Consider the following 17258-nt stretch of genomic DNA (forward strand, 5'->3'; position numbering starts at 1 on the left):
TGCTCCGGCGGTGACGACTTCATTGAGGGAAGACGTTGGGGTGATTTTGGTGCTGACGTATTTCTGACCGTGGGTTTAGATGAAGTGGAGGAGCTTAAAAGCACAGACAGACTAAACAAACGCTGCTTTAAAGCAAACAAGCCTATAAAGGATGAAGAACCGTCTGAACAAAGTATTGTTAGTGCATGATACAAATGTAGAAGCAGAATAAAGAGAAAGAAGGGAAATAATTCTCTTCTTTTTTGACTTTTTTGACTAGTTTTGTATTCGTGTCCATATGCATCGCTCCGTTCCCCAGTTTATTCAACTTATCAATTTAACATTCAGCTGATTAAAGTGAATGTAACCTCTCTGCCTCTCATTTCTACCCTATTGATTAGCAACACGTTCTCGTTATCGAAGTCTTGCGAGAGTTTAATGCTAAATTCCTAAAGTTAAACGAATGTGATTGTTTCGACCTTTAACGGCTTTGATTAACTGCTTCTGAGGCGTCTGCTGGAGGATCCTTTGACCCGGCTCCAAAAAAGTCTGCGCTGGTAATTGCATCCAGTGTGGTCTTAGCCTGGCCGCCTGATGATGCCTTTAAAGCAGCTGCCCCCAGAGAACCCTGGGAAACCGAGGAACATTCACGCGCCGCCGTTCTGTAATTGCCATTTGCCTGGTTTTAATGAAAGTGGCCTCACTTCACAAAGAATATGATCCACGACGTGGATCTGGTGTCAGTGGCGCGATGAAGTTCTGTTGAGAAGAGCGACCGACTCTGGAAGCACTTTGCATGGCAGCAATCAGGGACGGAGCCGGTACCGGGTGCGACGAGGCCGGATCCTGTGACACATTTAAATGTAAGGATCCGCGCCACCCGTCGCGGTGAGCGTTAATGACTCCCATCAGCTCAGCTGATTGTTTCACACGCGTCAGTCTGTGGCTCCGTCTGATGCAAAACGTGCCTCGATTGCATAGGACACAATCAATGTCTCCTAAACTGATCCGACGCCGTCGGGGTTCACTGCAGGTTCACATGCAAAGTGAGGCTTCTAGAATATGATAATTAGATATCGATGAGTGATTAGACTGACAAAGGCAGGAGGAGCTGAACGTGTGGCTCAGTCCAGTCCACGTCGCGTCCTTTGGAGACGGTCCAATGATGGAAGAAATCGCACACATGCTTTAGTGAAAACAATAGTTTTATTCTGGTCACGTGTTGCTTCTTATTCACACAAATGCGTATTGAAGTCGTCTACTGCTGTCTGAGAATGTGGAGGGCGAGATGCTGCAATAATACAAAATACAGATCTACGGTAAGAGAAGAAATGCTATTAGAACAGCCAACATTCATGCACGCGAGCCGCCATCCTCCGCCTCACGGGACGCACTGCACTGAAGCAGGCTAACGAACAAAGACGCCTCCAGGCACCAGCCAGGTGTGCTGCAGCGGGTCCACGGTGACCCGGGCGCCCGAGAGGCTTCGCACAGAAAGAGCCGAGGACGGTGCGGGTGCAGGTGCATTGTGGTTCGGCGCGTTTCTCGCCGGCTCCTCCAAGGTCAAGTGGGAAAAAAATAAAGCTTTGAAAGGAAAAGTATTAAATTGAACGTTAAGTGGAGGCAGTGACAGGCAGGAATAAATTAGCAGATGACGTCGAATAAATGGGCCGAGGAGAATGGAAACAAAGCGAAGAATTAGCGAACGCAGTTCAAATATGAATTATTTAAAAGGCATGAAGACATACGATAAGAATGAGAAAACCATTAGACATAGAAAAAGACAGGAGCTTTTACTTTGGAGCTGCAGAAACTGTCTGTGGTTCATTGTTCGGTGTTTGGAGAAGTTGTTAGCTGGAACGGGCCATTAATTAGTCACAAGGTCTCACCCCCGTTTGCTTCTCGATGCACTGGACTCGTCTTATGAAATGAGGAAAGAAAGCGCGTGTAGAAGCCCACACAACTAGTCAGAGGAATGAAAGAACGTGACTTCCCTCCAGCGCCAGCTCGCGTTCCCTTTAGGAGTCGTCCTCCGTTTTAATGATGTGGAAAAGTGTGACGTTGAACAGCACCTGGTGCCCGTTGTTCCAGCCGTACAGCGCGCGGTCCCTGGCGTTGTAGTCCAGCATGGACATGTGGAAGTACTGGTTGTGGAAGGGGATGTCTGTGTACTCGTAGGTGGAGGTCTTGGTGGAGTAGGCGTAGTAGACCTTGGCGCCGGTCAGGTGGGAGTTGGTGATGTAGAGCGTCCCGCAGATCATGAAGGCCTCGCCGGCGTTGCGCTTGGAGTACTCCGTGTTCCAGGTGCCGAGCAGCTGCAGCGTGTCCGGGTTCAGCTGGCTGATCACCACGTTGCCCGCGTTCTGGTTGGTGGCGTAGACGGCCCACAGGCCCAGCTCGTCGGCCATCAGGTCGATGTCGGAGAAGCCGCCCCAGGTGTAGGGGTAGACGTTGTGGAAGCCGGCCGCCTCCAGCGCGCGCTGCGTGACCACGCGGCCCGTCTCGAAGCTGTAGCGCACCACGATGTTGCTCTGCATCTTGTTGTAGTACAGGGAGCCGTTGTACACCACGTGGTTGGTCCCGGCCCATTTGAAGGGCAGGTTGTAGGTCCTGGACTCCACCCCGGCCACGAAGTCAGCCATGGACTTGTACTCTTTGACGATCTTGTTGTTGGTGTAGCTGTCCATGTACCAGACCTGGGCACAGAGACACGGTTAATGCTCTCGCTGTCTGAGCTGAGCCTCACTGTTTGTGTTGAAGATGCACCGAGCTGCATCGATCCCGAGGCGAGTCTCCGGCCTCATCGGGTAATTGACTAAGCTCCCTGTGAGTAACGGGGGCCGAGGACCCCTGCCAGGCGGCATCTGGCCGCGTTCGGTGAGAGGAGCGACTTTTACAAACACGCGAGGATCTTTCAACACCTTCTGAGACCGGCTCCAGCGCTGGAAGTGGAGGTGGAAGTGGACTCACCCTGTTGTTTCTGGGGGGCGCCTGCGGGTCGGTCATCCAGGCTCCGAACCTGGTCCCTGACGTCTTCACCGTCAGCGGCCCGGTGATCTTCATCAGCTTTCCACACGCTGGAACACATCACACAGCATCACATACAGCACAGACCAGAGTGACACGCACTGGAATAAGGGGTTTTAAAGCTGCGTGGAAATAATCAAGTCAATAATAAAGTCTGCTCCTTCCATCCAAGCTAACGCGTTCCCAGTGTCTTCCATCCGTTAGTACCTCTTCCAGCCTCCATCACACAAAGCCAACGCCACTTACTGAGTTTGCTCATGCAGTTGCGGAGCCGGTTCTCCAGGCTCAGCACCCTCTGCTGCAGCTCCTCGTAGTCGTAGGCCCCCATCTCCTCCTGGATGCCCATCAGCACGCCCGACAGGTTCCTGATCTCGTCTTTGAACTGGGCGATGAGCTTGGCGTCCGTCTTGTACTGCTCCAGGACGGGGATGAGCGGCTGCAGGGACTCCATCTTTCCTTTCAGCTCCTAAACAGCAGGGAATCCATCATAAAATAGAATGAGGAGGTCCCGGAGGCAAATGTCTGGTTGGTGAGAGCGGAGATTAAAGCCGTGGACAGTTCGTTGATCAGATCAGCTGATCATCTGTGTCTGTGGAGGAGCTGCTGTGATGCATCTGAGCCTCATCAGAAGCGTTCAGTACCTGAAAGTTTTTGCTGATGAGCGTCTTCCGGTCCGATTCAATCTGCCGGAACTTGGAGCGCAGCCCTTTGATCTGGCTCTCCATCCTCATGATGTACTGAAAGTCCCTCTGCGTGCGCAGGTTCAGCACCTCGATCGACTGCGACATGTTCTGCACCTTGTGGGAAGAATGAAACGCCGCAGGATTGATTTTTCTGTCGCGCCGCGAGATTAAAACGTCTCCCGTTGTTCGTGTGTTTCCCCGCGTGCCCAAACCTCTGAGGAGCAGGTCGGCTTCTCACCTTCTAATGCCACTGTCTGAGTAGAGCTTCATCTGTGTATGTGTATTTTGACTTTAAGGCATGGATGGTCTGTAACACCTTACATGCAGGTATGTGACACAGGGCCTCTGCTTTGACTGAAGCTCACTGGGTTTATAGGGCATCCGGACAAGAACGAGCAGGCTCCTTTCTTTGGCCTTTCTGTGCTTCTGATTGGAACCGCCGACATTACTGGAGCGTGTCAGTAAGAAAGTGGCACAACGCGCACACATTGTGTTCTAAGTACGTTTCTGTGGCGGAGGGATCCTGAAACGGCCTCGGCGAAGCCCCGAGGCCACTTAGTACATTAGCGTCAAAGGCTGCGGTGAATGGCAGCGAGCGGCCGCTAGAACCGTGGGGCGGAACGACCGGACCGGAGCGACCGAAGCGACCGGAACGGAGCGACCGCTAGAACCGTGGGGCTGAGTGGCCGGAGCGACCGGAGTGGAGCGATTGGAGCGACCGGACCGGACCGGAGCGACCAGACTGTAGAGACCGGAGCGGAGCCTTCTGAGCGACCGGAACTGAGTTACCGGATCGGAGTGATGGGAGCGTCAGTCGTCCCGCTGGCGCAGATGTGGATGCACACCTTGGCAATTGGAGCTAATTCAAAGGCCGTGGAGTGCAAACAGACCCGACACCTTAGCATTAGTCAAATACATAAGGAAATAAATCAGAAACTGCTGCTGTGCTGAGGAGCAGCCAAGTCTTATATGAAGCAGAAAACCGAGCCTGCAAAAATGCACAAACAATGACTGTGTGTGTGTGTGTGTGTGAGTGTGTGTGTGTGTGTGCGTGCGTGTTTTTTGTGTTTGTGTGTGTGTCTGTCTGTGTGCGTGTGTGTGTGTGTGTGTGAGTGTGTGTGTGTGTGTGTGTGTGTGCGTGCGTGTGTTTTTTGTGTTTGTGTGTGTGTCTGTCTGTGTGCGTGTGTGTGTGTGTGTGTGTGTGAGTGTGTGTGTGTGTGTGTGTGCGTGTGTTTTTTGTGTTTGTGTGTGTGTCTGTCTGTGTGCGTGTGTGTGTCTGTCTGTGTGTGCGTGCGTGCGTGCGTGCCCCTGTGTGTGTGTTACTGTGTTTGTGTGTGTGTTACTGTGTGTGTGCGTGCGTGCGTGCCTGCGTGTGTGTCTGTCTGTGTGCGTGTGTGTCTGTCTGTGTGCGTGTGTGTCTGTCTGTGTGCGTGTGTGTCCACCTTCTCCAGGAGCTGCCGGAGCTGTCTGCCTTTGGCGTCTCTGGAGCACAGGTTCTGTTCCGGCGCCACCACTGTGCAGATGCAGCGTCCGTCTGCATCCTGAGCCGAGCTGTACACCTGCCAGCCCTCCTTTGGCCTGATGGTCTGCGCACGAGAGGATAAATTACACTGCGATCGTATCACCGCGAGGAAATTGCGGCACGTGCCGTCGTGTTTTCTTATTGTCTGCTGCCTCGCGCCCCTCAGGCTCTGACACCAAGCAATTCTGAGTCAGAAGAAGAGCAGAGTCAGACAGAACAAAGTGCTTCAGCTTCAGATATTCGCATGCTCTCAATTCACTCCAGTGAATTTCCTGCTCGACGGTAAAGCGTGTTTCCAAAGCTTGATGAATGTGTAGAAACTCCTCCGCTGCTCCTCACTGGACCTTCCAGGAGCTAAAGCGAAGGTCCTGCTGGGAGACGCAGATAAACACGATTTGTGGGAGCTGTTCTCATTCTTTATTAGGTTCAATACACTCTACAGGCCTGAAGTCCAGGGCCCAGCGAGCAGAAAGTTATGCATCATGAGTCAGTGCAGCATATTTGAATGCAAAGGCTTCACAGTCGGAACCAGTTTTACTAGAAATACGGATCCGTACTGTGGAAGCTGAAGCCTCAGATGCTCAAACAGCAGCGCAGCGCCGCCTGGACTTTGCTCCACGCCCTGGAAGTCGCTCTGGTGGGAGGAGAACGTGTGGCGCGAGAGCTTTGGCTCCGGCCGCCGTGTGAAGTTAGCGGGTCGGATCGTGTCCCCTCTGAGCGCGTGGAGACGGCGCTGAGCTCTGACTCATCGCATTCACCTCCAGTGTAGACTCCAGAGATATTCTTTGTGGTTTTTCAAAGGTTGTGTGTGCAATCTTTTAATATTGCATTCTCTTTCCACTATTAATCTCCTGAGTGCCCATATTGTCCCAGCACATCTCTCTTATGTTGCTATTATCAGATTGGTAGAAAATGGTTCCATGCGTTATCAAAGCGCTGCAGCAGGTCCAGGTTCCTCATGCTGCTTGGGAACTCTGTGATCCAGGAACTGAGGCTCCTGATGTTAAACAGACCCTGATGTGGTTATTAGATAAAACGTGAATCCAGGACAGACTAATCCTACATTTTAAACCTCCAGTTTGAACGTACGAGCAGCACTGGGCTTTCTGGAAACCATGAACCATGAGAGGAGCTCACATCTGCATCTCTCTCCTCATTATAAAAAGAGGGAACAAACATCCTTGTTGCTAACTGTGCTCTGAAAAGCTCCTAAAAGAAAGAGTCGCTCTCCCTAATCTGTGGAAGCGGTCTTTCTCTCTCTCTCTCTCTCGAGTGACGCACATCCTCTACCCCTCTTGTCACTTGCACATTTCCTCGTATCAAAATGAATCTGCAGCTGAGCCAAGCCAGATGCACCCTCCAGCGAGGCGCCTTCTGTGAGACTCCCCTTCGCCCGTCAAACAGTCCCGACAGCTGCTTCCTCTTTTGTCCGGACCTTCTGACACATCTGAATACAGTGTGGAGTGGTGGGAAAACATTTCCTGCCGTTCCCCGAGCAGTGTTTCCGTCGCGCCGAGCTGCTGCTGTGCGAGGACACAGGATTCCAACCAAGACCCTGGCACAGGGTCTGCGCCGTGCACGGGCGGGAGGAACCTAATGAACCATTGTTCTGGTCCAAATGGGTTGGTGATCTGCAAGCTGCTCCGTCTAATTTGTGATAATAGCCCGGAATTATTTCTGTTTCAGAAGCACGAACTGGCGGGACACATTTCCTGTTATACATTATATACGACACAAATGTAGCAGGAATGGAGACAAGGGCACGGAATGAATCCGCAAAAGCACTTGAGTTGGAGTCGGTTTTACAGATTTTCAGGTTTGCGCCTAGTTTCTGTGAGGTCATTCACAGCAGTTTCTTTTTATTTACAATGACGGAAGGCTCCTTTAAAAGTGAGTTTTGCATCTGGCCACGGTCCAGGATCAATATGCTTGATGTAGGCAATAAACAGGAGTGATGTGGGGGTCTCTTCCCCACTGCAGCTTTAAATTCAGCGTCTTAACAATACTACGCGTTTGCATTTTAACACTTGGTTTATATTGGTCCCAGTGACTGAGCTCGCGCTGGTTAAACAGTAGTAAAGCCAAACCTTCAGCCAGATAAGCGACGATGGCACGGAAGTGAAATGACTCATACCGGTGTCGCCGGTCCATCACCAACCGAACCACCCCGACCAGACACGTCCAAACACCCGAACTTTACAGCGCCAGCGTCGCGAAGTGAAGTGAAGTCTGCGCTTTCAGCGACAAATCACGCGGCGTCAAACGGGAAACTCACCGCTGAAGGGCAGTATCCGAACAGCAGCAGGAAGAGCAGCGGGTTCAGGACCACGGACAGCGACCACATTCTGGCGGCTGCGAACACGTTTCCCTCCTTCGACGGGAAGAAAAAAAAAAAAAAGATATCACGCAACTTTCTGCCCGCGAGCTCGCGCAACCACGTCCACTACGCGTCGGCAAGAGCCCGGTGGGTTCCTGGGAAGGAGGGGGGCGCATCCATCCAGCCGTCCCCGTTACGCACGCACGCCATGCGGGCTGCGGGGAGAAACCTCGTCACTGCGCGGAGGGAACTGAAAGTTTGTGGGCACGCGTGCAGAAAAACACCCGAGCTGCGCGCACTGGCACCAGCCCCTGTTCACGGATATGACATCATCCCGATGACGCGCCCGACTTTGAGTGGAGCCGGCGCGTGATGTGCGTGGGGAAAAAGGAGGAACGACCGGCGGCTGCGCGGTGACCAAAGTTCCCGCTGGCGGCGTCGACCGGAGATCGAACGAGGCCCGAGATCAGACGCGCGGCCGCCGCGTCGACTCGAGTTCACGCGCAGGGAGAGAGAAAGAGCGCGAGAGGACTCGGCGACAGCGGCGAGCGCTGCGCGTGAGAGCCAGAATCAGGTGCGACGGTCAGTCCACGCACAAGCAAACAGTGGTGGTCGATCTCTTATCCAATAAAGTCCAATGAACGCTTCAGCTGGAATGAACTCAACTGATTAAAAAATGAAATTCAATAAACGAATTTAAAGAAAAGTTTAAAATATAAAAGGTTGACTTGATCCGCACTCATTTCTGTCCGGTGGGATTGAGTCTAATCAGTCACATTAGTGACGCTGTCGTGACGCCGCTCTGCGGTCAGAGCCATTACTCACGCCGTGTTTTCACAGCTCGACGTGATCGATGCCTGTATTAAATAATGTGCAGAGCTCACTCATTTGTGCAGGAGTGACACACGGCTTCTGTAGAAACGTTCCCAAATGGAGCAGGTCAGTGGATTACAGCTTCAACCATGCATTTAAAGTACACTCATGTATAAAAACATGCTTCTTCATCCCACGATGGACACATCTGATTTGCTTAATGGCTTTTAGGCACTGAACCCTCATTTTCCTCCATGAGCCGTGTCACATCCTCAGCTGGAATCAGGGACCGCTCCATGCACCTGGCTGCTTTCACCTCTGCCCGGGCCCGACCGGGCCGGGACCGGCCTGGCCTGGCCCGACCCCCCCCCCCCCCCCCCCCCTGCTGTGCACCGGCTCTGAGGAGACGCGTCACAGTGGGGAAGCGTGTTTTGGGCAGATGGCGCCGCGCTTTCTGGCTCTTAGCACTGCGTACCTGGCGCTGTGGACTTGGACCCGGGCCGTGTCGGTCCTGAAGGCTGTTCACAGGCTGCGCTGAAAGTCACCGTCAGCCCTCAGCGTGCTCATCAACGCTGGCTTTGTTGTTCGGGTCTTTCAGAAGCAGCAGCAAACGAAACCACGTGAAGCTCTGTTTGGTTTGGTGATTCAGCGAATAGATTGGGTTTCAGAGGAAGCTCTGCAGCCACATTCCCCCCAGCTCCTGAGGCCACGCTGGGATGAGGCGGAGGCCGGAGACCTCTGCAGCAGGTGGGGATGAAGGGACGGGCTGCGCCAAGACGCACGCGGCTGCTGGAGCGACTCCCGGAGAAGGCGCTTGAACCAGCCACACTTGAACTCCAGGAGAGTCTTTGAAAGGAGACAGAAGTTTCTTGGCGCACTTGAACAAAGGCTTTTCTGTTCTCCATGAAGCGCATTCGTGATGAGTTTCGCTCCGGCAGCAACCGTGGCTGCTGCTGCTCCGCTCTCGGTCCTGCTCAAATTGCTTGTGACAAGTGACGAGCCCAGGATTCCTCTGACAGTTCAAAGACCGTGTTTACTGAAGTGGGAGAGACGTCTGCAGGCGGCTGCAACGCGTTAATGTGTAAACACGCGGCAGAGCCGCTCTTTCAACATAATCTCCACACAGAAAACGAGCAATTACGCGGCAGCCGTTCCGGCCACCGGAAAAAACACGCCTGTCGTCATCCAGGAAAGCTGCCGCTGCTGTTTTGCACTTCTGCTGCACTCACTCACTCTTAGAGAAAAGTTTCCTGCAGAAGCGGCTGCGAAGCAGCTGCACAGAATTCTGCCTCGGGTTTTTCAAACCAGAAGTTGACAAGTGCAGTACACAGTGGCCACTTAATTAGGAACGGGGCAGAGCATCCCTGCCTCCAAGGTTAGAGCTCAGCTTCTAAGTTAAAGCTGAATCAATAATAATAATAATAGGGCTCTGTTGCCCTGTGGCTAAATTCCTGGATGTGAAGAACAGTGGAAGGAGAGTTTAACACTAGAATGTCCCCCTTTCTTTGAACATACTTCTCCTCAGATGTGATCGTGGCCCTCGGCAGCCCTGCAGTTTTGACAGAATCCTCTGGACTTGTTGACTGAGGCACGCGTGGCGGCGGATCAGCTGTGACTGACGGATGCGTTGGGCCTAAGCGAGCACAGGCTTCACCCTGGTAACAAGCTCTCGCCGGACGACGGCCTCGTCCTCCGGCCTGTTTTGATTTCTCGCTCGACGGCGAAAACACGTTCTGTTTTCAAAGAAGCAAAAGCAGATGAGGACACAGAAGGATCAGCGGGCGCGAGCGTCTTCACGATTACTCACCAGCACACGCCGATGACAGCGTTCTGGAGACACAGACGCAGGGATTCACACATAGGTTCACTCCTGAGGTCCCAGCGAGCGGCGGAGTCCTACAGCAGGTGGCCTCACATTAACATAAAGCATTAATACAAGGCTCTGCTCCAAGGCTCTGTCCTAAAACCTGGACTTCATTCATATTCCCTCACCTCAAATGCTGTAATAACAGTTTAGACCTTGAGTGTAAATCACATCTGTCCTGACATGATTTATGTAGCTGCCATTACCGGGAGCGTTATTCATAATGGAGCACACAAACCCTTGTGGTTGAAACACTGGCTGTTGTATCAATAAGTGAGTGCTGAAAGACGAAATTTTCCCTGCCTAGAATTGTAATTACCACGGATGAAAAATATGTTTCCTTTGAATATTTGTTTACAAAATCCAAACTTCTGGGGATTAGGAGCCTGAGACGCTGCAGACGAGCCCCTTCCAGCGTCACGCTGCATGAGCTGTTGCTATGGGAAAACATGCAGACGACACAGACCAGGTTATTGAGCGTCTCCATTCGCTCTCCGCTGTGAAACGCATTGGAGGGTTCCTGTGCTTCACTGTCGCCAATGTCCCTGTTCCATCGCGGTCACTGCTGAAATGACAGACTCCCTGGGAAAATAGATCACTTCTGTTGACTCTTCAGGCACAAGCAGCACAGACAGAGGCACCGAGTGGTTCTCGTGTCAACATCGTGTGGATTATTGGGAAAATTACACGGTGTGAAGCTCGTAAGCATTTCTGTAAAGCATCACATCAGTCACTGAGGAATGTACACAAACCATTCACGCTGTGTATTTCACATGGATGAATGCAGCTGAACTGAACACATGATGCTTGATATGCGAATATAAATAGACTAATATCAAGTTGTCAACTTGTGTGATGACCACCTTTCACGCTATTGAGATAAAGGAGCATCTACAAGTGAATGCAAACCATCGCGATGTGCATTTGGCAAAGCACCAAACATTTATTTCAGCTTTACATAGATTGTAAACATAGTTTAGTTACACAGGTTTGAAAGCGGCTCGGAAGTCACAGCTGGCTTAGCTGTGGGCGGAGGAGGCGGAGATGCACACAGATCCCGATCAAAGTCGAATCTGAGTCACGAGAAAGAAAGCGGGAAGAGATCACAGCACAATCAGTCACATGAACCCAAACACTGATCCTCCCAATCTTAAATTATCTTAGCAAAGGAAGGTAAAAGCTCTAATCAGCAATACAGACATTCCACCCCACATCTTTCAGAATCCAGTTTTAATATTTTTGGACAAACAAGTCAAGGCACAAGAAAACACTTTGTCCATTGTTACAAAGAGGTTCAACAGAATATTTTGTTGTTAAGACAAAAACTGGACGAATTTAACTGCACAAAAATAAAGTTCAAAGAGCCAAATATGTCAACATTGTAAAGGGACACTGAGGTATAACGTCTGGGTGATCTGTGTGGAAGAATAAGCCCTTTCATATCATTTATATTATTATCTAATTTTAATATGGCTTCATTTCCAACTGTTATGAAAAAGGCACAATGTGTTGTCCTCCAGTCTTTGTTCTCAAATAATGGAAGTTATTTACAAAAGATTCATCTTAAACTTACAAACTGGAGCTTTTGTCAATTTATGTCACAAACGGTTTTAAAATACACAGTAATCCTCATCACATTTGTTCTTAAAATATATTTATGGCATTTATTTCTAACATAGTTTACCAAGTTTCTATTAGAAGTTAAGAGCTGGGGCACATGCAAGCGTTAGAGCGGATTCGGACAGGAACAGTATTGTACAAAATAATAATAATAATAATAATAATTACAGTTTTATCAAAAAGAACATTTTGTAGCACCTTGAGCGTCTTGTGATTCTGCACAAAAGCACCTCTGTGGTTGTATTCAGAGCAGCACCTCCAGCACCCAGAGAGGGAGGCGTGGTGGAGGAGGAGGACGAGGGAGGATGGAGCTTCGGGTGAGTGGATCCGCTCTCCGTTGCTGAAGGTGTGCCACCGTCCGCCACGGCATCAAATGTCCTTTTCCTGATGGCACTCGCATTGCTGAGTTAAAGTCATGTGATTCTGGCCCTACAAGGGCGAGGAGTAGCTTCCCCGGGTCAGCGCTTTCATGACAGGGCTTGAGGGGGGGAGGGGGGGGGGGCACTCTTCTTCTCCAGGCTTGAGTGGATCTTCTCGGCAACAAAAGAAAAACACAGGTTTTTTTGCTTTGCGGGGAGAGAAGGTGAAGGTTGTCGGATCTCAGCGTGTGGGTGTTAATATGGTACCCTCTGACCCCGTCCTTCAGCAGGAAGCAGGGGCGTGTCTAGCCGAGGAAGCAGACGGGGCCGACCTCGAAGCCAAACCTCTGGTTGGAGTCCCCAAAGTCATTCAGCATGACGTCGATGATGGGCAGCTGGTCGATGCGGGGAGTGTTGATCTCCATCACCGTCTTTGAATAGCCCTGCTTCACCTGCAAAGGGCGAGAGACGACACGTGGTGAAGTGGCCCGAACACGGTTCTGTCTGAAGATCCTACACAACAGAAATGATGGGCAAGACTAATAAGGTGCGTTTACCGAGCAGCCGTCACTCAGCGGCTTAATGAAGGGGTTGTTATCGTAAGACAGCTCCTCATCGTTGGAGCCCAGGAAGCGCAGAGCCTTGTCGTAGCTGTCAGAGCTGCTGTCGTACCAGGCCACAGACTGGTGGCAGATGTAGGTGAAGTTCTGCCGCACGGAGGAGCTCAGTAGCTTCAGGAAGGTCATCTGCACCGGGTTGATGGTGTTTTCTGCCGCGTCCACGTAGTTCAACTAGGGAAGGACAGAAGAAGGGGAAGGTGAGCAACTTGAAGGATGAGGAGAGGCAGCGGCAGTGACAGGCAGGAGGGAGAGAATCACTTACTGCATCTGAAAAGAAAGCAAAGCAACCAAAACAGACAAACATTTTGTGGGTTGACTCACAATTTTGCCACGTTTGAATTCACTGAACCATGAACCTGGATGCTCCTTGGGCCAGTTCGATATTCTAACCTACAAACAAACCAGAAAAGTAAACACTGAATCACCTTGGGAACACGTTTCAGACAGATTTCAGCCTTTTTAGTCACTATTACTGTTACTCACCATTGCAGATTTCCTGTCTGGGTAGATGCACGTCTCCCCGCCTGCTGTGAAGTTGCAGAACACATTGATGGCGTCTCCGATGCAGCCTTGGTTTGGATCGACCCAGTATTCACCTGAAGCACAGGAACAGACGTGAGGCTCGGTTGTGTTGAGAACAGCTGTCTGCAGGTCTGACTGGAGACCAGATCTACGTATGATAGATCGCATTACCATCCGGGTAGTCAGGTTGGCTGAGGCGAAGGTCGTTGCAGGTCCTGGCTGGGTTGTCCTGGGTGCCCATGGGGAACTTCATGCGCTCGATGTCTTGTTTGAGGTTGTTGAGGGAGCCGAAGACGTCCTCCATTCCCTCCATGCCTGCAGCGTAGTCTGCCTCATCTCCCTGCATCTCGGCCTGACGCCTGATCTTTCCGGAGGATTGCTGAATGGGGAGCGGCTGGATGACGTCAGCAGGGGGTCCCTGGAGCACAGAGGTTATGGGTTTATGACTGAGACCCTACATTTCCCAGGGTGGTGGAGTCTTACTGTACATGAAATGCACCATAACGCAGGTTTAACTTACAGGAGCTCCAGGTGGACCGATCAGTCCAGGCTCTCCCTTCTGACCAGCTGACCCCTAAGACAAGACACGACATATACAGCTAAATATACAGTTCTTTTCAAATTAAATGCATGAAGATAAGAACAAAGCTTACAGTTGATCCCTTGGATCCTTTCTGTCCTGAAGCTCCCTGTTGTGAAAGCAGATTAATTAGTTCAACAACAGCCACGATGTAACAGGGAGCAAATGGCAGACGCAAGTGGAACTTACAGGTAGACCAGGTGGACCAGGAGGACCAAGAGGACCGTGTGTACCACCAAGACCCTGATGGCAGAGAAACGGACAGGACTAATTAGAACCAGAGATGACAATTAATTTATATTTACCTAAAATTTAATTTTTAAATAAGTCTTCACTCTCACAGCTCATAGATTTATTTTGGCTTTGAATCATTTCTCCAGCAGGTTTAAAATGTGAATGTTTTCATGTGATAATTCAGGGACTTTAGTGAGTAAATGTCAATAACAGTTCTCCGTGATTATTTATTTTTGCAGTTCTAATTTTCTGGAGGGAGTCTGACCTTCTTCAACACCGCGACACTTTCCCCATGCATTTATGCAGCTTATATGATTCACTCTCCTTTGAAGAACTGGGAGCCCATTTTAATTTCATAGTCTGCCTGGCAGAGAGATTGACTTACAGGATCTCCCTTGCCACCTGCACTACCCTGCGGTCCGGGCAGACCTCTGTCTCCTTTCTCTCCTGGCTCACCGGGGGGACCAATCAGACCGATGAGACCTGGATGACCCTGAAATACAAAGAGAAGCCAATAACCATGAATGAGGAAAAACAGCTGAGGCTCATTGTGCATTTGTCAAACGTGCCTTAATAAAGTAGTTTCTGTTTATTTGTCTTCAGCGTTTCTCAAAGTGAGAACATTATGCTAATCTACCTGCATGTTTACGCACGCTGCCTGGCAGTGACCTCAGCACTGGCTTATTGTGGTCATAAATAATTAGTGTGTTTATATTACTCATCATATTTTACAACGGTGGTCGGTCTCTGTGCCTGCTGCTTTGCAGAGTTATGGCCATCTGCTTCTGACTACGGCATGCTGGCACCAAACCAATGACCGTTACCAATATGACATTATTGGACTTCTACATATTCAGTCAGTGCATTAAACCACAGTGTGAACACTCAGAAGTGCTCCTCATTTTCCCCTCTCACTGGGAGAAACCGAATAAAGAAGCAGAAGGCAGTAAACCCGGTCTGTTGCTTACTTTGGAAGCTTCAGATAAGGCACCGAGGAAGATATGAGAAATACACAATAAAGCAATTTGAGATTAGCATCGTAATAATGTCTTGCCTTCTCTCCTTTGGATCCAGAGTCACCTTTCATTCCAGGAAGTCCAGGGGGTCCCTATAGAAGCAGACAACAAAATCATTTTGTCAGCTCACAGAGAAATTCACATTATTTTATAGTCTGCAAACAAAAACTGCATCAGAGCACAAAACATACAGGCTTTAATATCTATCTGGTGCTGCAAAAATAACAACTCTTATTATGAAGGTACTGTAGATGAAAATATCATACAAGAGGTCCAGGAGGTCCATCTTGACCTGAAGCTCCAGGAAGTCCTTGCTCACCCTGGAAATTAGTGATAAAATCAAATTTAGACTGTAAACATTGTGGCCAAACAGAACTAGCTACTCATCTACTCTCAGATTAGCAAAATATACTCACAACAGGGCCTGGGATGCCACGCAGGCCCTCAGCGCCTGACTTTCCAGAGGGACCTTGAGGTCCCACTGGTCCGGTTTTCCCAACAGGTCCTTCAGCTCCAGCTTCTCCCTATGAAAACACAGTTTTTGAATGCATTTTCATTCTCAAAGACATACACGCTGCAGTTTGTGTCCTCCAGCATATAGTGCAAACAAACTCCTAGAATAACAGCTACGCAGGACTCCAGCGTCCTGTGTTCGAGTCAGTGTAATACTCTGAGAATCATACTGTTTAATATTCTGCAATGTTTTCCTTTCTCGAAACCTACGATTGGGAGGATTTGGGGATTTGCAACCTTCAAAACACTTCAAATGTTACTTGATTTCATCTATTGTGTCTGAGCAGAATGGCCGGTTTTCCACACGTTGAAGTTCCAGAGACGTCTCATGTACTGGGATGATCGGACAAGGGGATTAAAACGGTCTGACAACCAATTAAGGCTGGATTTGACACCCTAGCATGGCAGCGCAGGCTTTGTCTTGTCTCCAACAAATCAACTCTAATCTTTTACCTTGGTGTGGACAGAGTGTGCACTTTGTATGTGCAGAACAAAGGCAAAACAAGACGTGGACAAATGACAAAGAGCAACAGGAGGAGCGAAGCCACGTCTGACATTTGGCAGGTTCTCTGTCTGAACGTTTCTTTGAGCCATCTCAGTTGGAGAAAACAATCTCTTTGAGGCTTGTAAAGATTGTTCCTATTTGGCGCTCTTCAGCTGTGCAATTACCAGCATGTAATGCATTTTAACAAGGCAATCAAATGCGCCGACAGCCTCCAGAAGCCCCGCTCTTTCTTCATGGAGACAACCCACCAGTTTGTACAAATACACAGGAACATGCCAGCGTTTATTGAAACAGGAGAGTGAACGGATATGTAAATATCCATAATACATAATTACAGATGTGCGTTATGTTAAACTACATGTTTGCCTCTGGACAAGCTGTTCAACTTACCTTTGATCCCTTCTCGCCTTGTCTTCCCTCCTGGCCTGCTTGTCCAACAGGTCCCTGCGAGGAACAACAATAAACAGCAATTTGGTCTGAGAATACTTGGAATATACAAGCAATTATTAAACTAATGCACTATACTGCCTTGCCTCCATGTCAGAACACTTTACAGACTCCAAGCAGGTAATTATTCTCTAAAAGGGAAATTATCCAATGCTTGCTGGCAAACCGTGATATCACGTACATACTAATTGCTGAGCTGAGCATGTTCTGACCTTGAATCTTTTTAGTGAGAGGGTTACGCGGGGCCAGGCAACATCAGTGCGAGCAAATTGTCCTACATTTCCAGCATACTGAGCTAAAAGCACATCAACATTTTCACTAAACAGCCTCTGGTCAAAACCTTGTAAGTGGGCTGTCGTTTGCTATTAGAAACCATAATCAAATAGACCAAACAAAAGCCACCGGCCCTCGATGTAGGTTATGACTGTGTATGTGCATTAGTGGCTGTGTGTGCAAGCGGGGACGCTGTATGTGTGTGGGCTAATGTAGTGTGAAGCCACATGCATCAATGAGCACCTGAATCAATTCTGATATCGATAGAGACTAACCCAGAATTACCTTTCTGAACGGAGGGGACTCACACAAGTCCATTATTATGGATATAGTCGTATTTGTTCTCTAGTTTGTGTCACCTGGA

At 49.7% G+C, this 17258-nt stretch overlaps 2 protein-coding genes across 6 annotated transcripts in view; both read right to left on the reverse strand.

Annotated features, from left to right (window-relative positions):
- Positions 1 to 1166: 1166 nt before the first annotated feature.
- Positions 1167 to 8098, reverse strand: LOC114844563 (noelin-3-like). Its single transcript, XM_029132035.3, has 6 exons — positions 7487 to 8098; positions 5132 to 5275; positions 3648 to 3803; positions 3253 to 3472; positions 2950 to 3056; positions 1167 to 2675 (listed from the first exon to the last, which is right to left on the reverse strand). The coding sequence occupies exons 1-6, from the start codon at positions 7553 to 7555 to the stop codon at positions 1998 to 2000; spliced, it is 1374 nt and encodes a 457-aa protein (XP_028987868.1). The 5' UTR covers positions 7556 to 8098; the 3' UTR covers positions 1167 to 1997.
- Positions 8099 to 11119: 3021 nt separating this feature from the next.
- Positions 11120 to 17258, reverse strand: part of LOC114844815 (collagen alpha-1(XI) chain-like) — a 70264-nt gene continuing 64125 nt past the window's right edge. For 4 of the 5 annotated variants that reach the window (XM_029132450.3, XM_041068210.2, XM_029132446.3 and 1 more), the window contains 13 exons: positions 16565 to 16618; positions 15573 to 15680; positions 15423 to 15476; positions 15195 to 15248; positions 14526 to 14633; positions 14096 to 14149; positions 13980 to 14015; positions 13847 to 13900; positions 13498 to 13744; positions 13288 to 13400; positions 13126 to 13194; positions 12742 to 12975; positions 11120 to 12636 (listed from right to left, as the gene is read on the reverse strand). In XM_029132450.3, the coding sequence (XP_028988283.1) occupies positions 12490 to 12636; positions 12742 to 12975; positions 13126 to 13194; positions 13288 to 13400; positions 13498 to 13744; positions 13847 to 13900; positions 13980 to 14015; positions 14096 to 14149; positions 14526 to 14633; positions 15195 to 15248; positions 15423 to 15476; positions 15573 to 15680; positions 16565 to 16618 (1332 nt within the window). In that variant the 3' untranslated portion in view covers positions 11120 to 12489. The remainder of the gene's footprint in view (positions 12637 to 12741; positions 12976 to 13125; positions 13195 to 13287; positions 13401 to 13497; positions 13745 to 13846; positions 13901 to 13979; positions 14016 to 14095; positions 14150 to 14525; positions 14634 to 15194; positions 15249 to 15422; positions 15477 to 15572; positions 15681 to 16564; positions 16619 to 17258) is intronic. The other variant, XM_041068213.2, reaches the window with a different exon arrangement.

This window comes from Betta splendens, chromosome 17 (assembly GCF_900634795.4).
Source record: "Betta splendens chromosome 17, fBetSpl5.4, whole genome shotgun sequence".
Taxonomy (NCBI): Eukaryota; Metazoa; Chordata; class Actinopteri; order Anabantiformes; family Osphronemidae; genus Betta; species Betta splendens.

Excerpts from the sequence above, each read along its gene's own strand:
- LOC114844563 (XM_029132035.3), bottom strand. The coding sequence starts at position 7,555 with ATGTGGTCGCTGTCCGTGGTCCTGAACCCGCTGCTCTTCCTGCTGCTG. Across the intron at positions 5,276-7,486 it reads TCGGATACTGCCCTTCAGCG|ACCATCAGGCCAAAGGAGGG; the intron begins GTGAGTTTCCCG and ends TCTCGTGCGCAG. Across the intron at positions 2,676-2,949 it reads CGCCCCCCAGAAACAACAGG|GTCTGGTACATGGACAGCTA; the intron begins GTGAGTCCACTT and ends CTCTGTGCCCAG.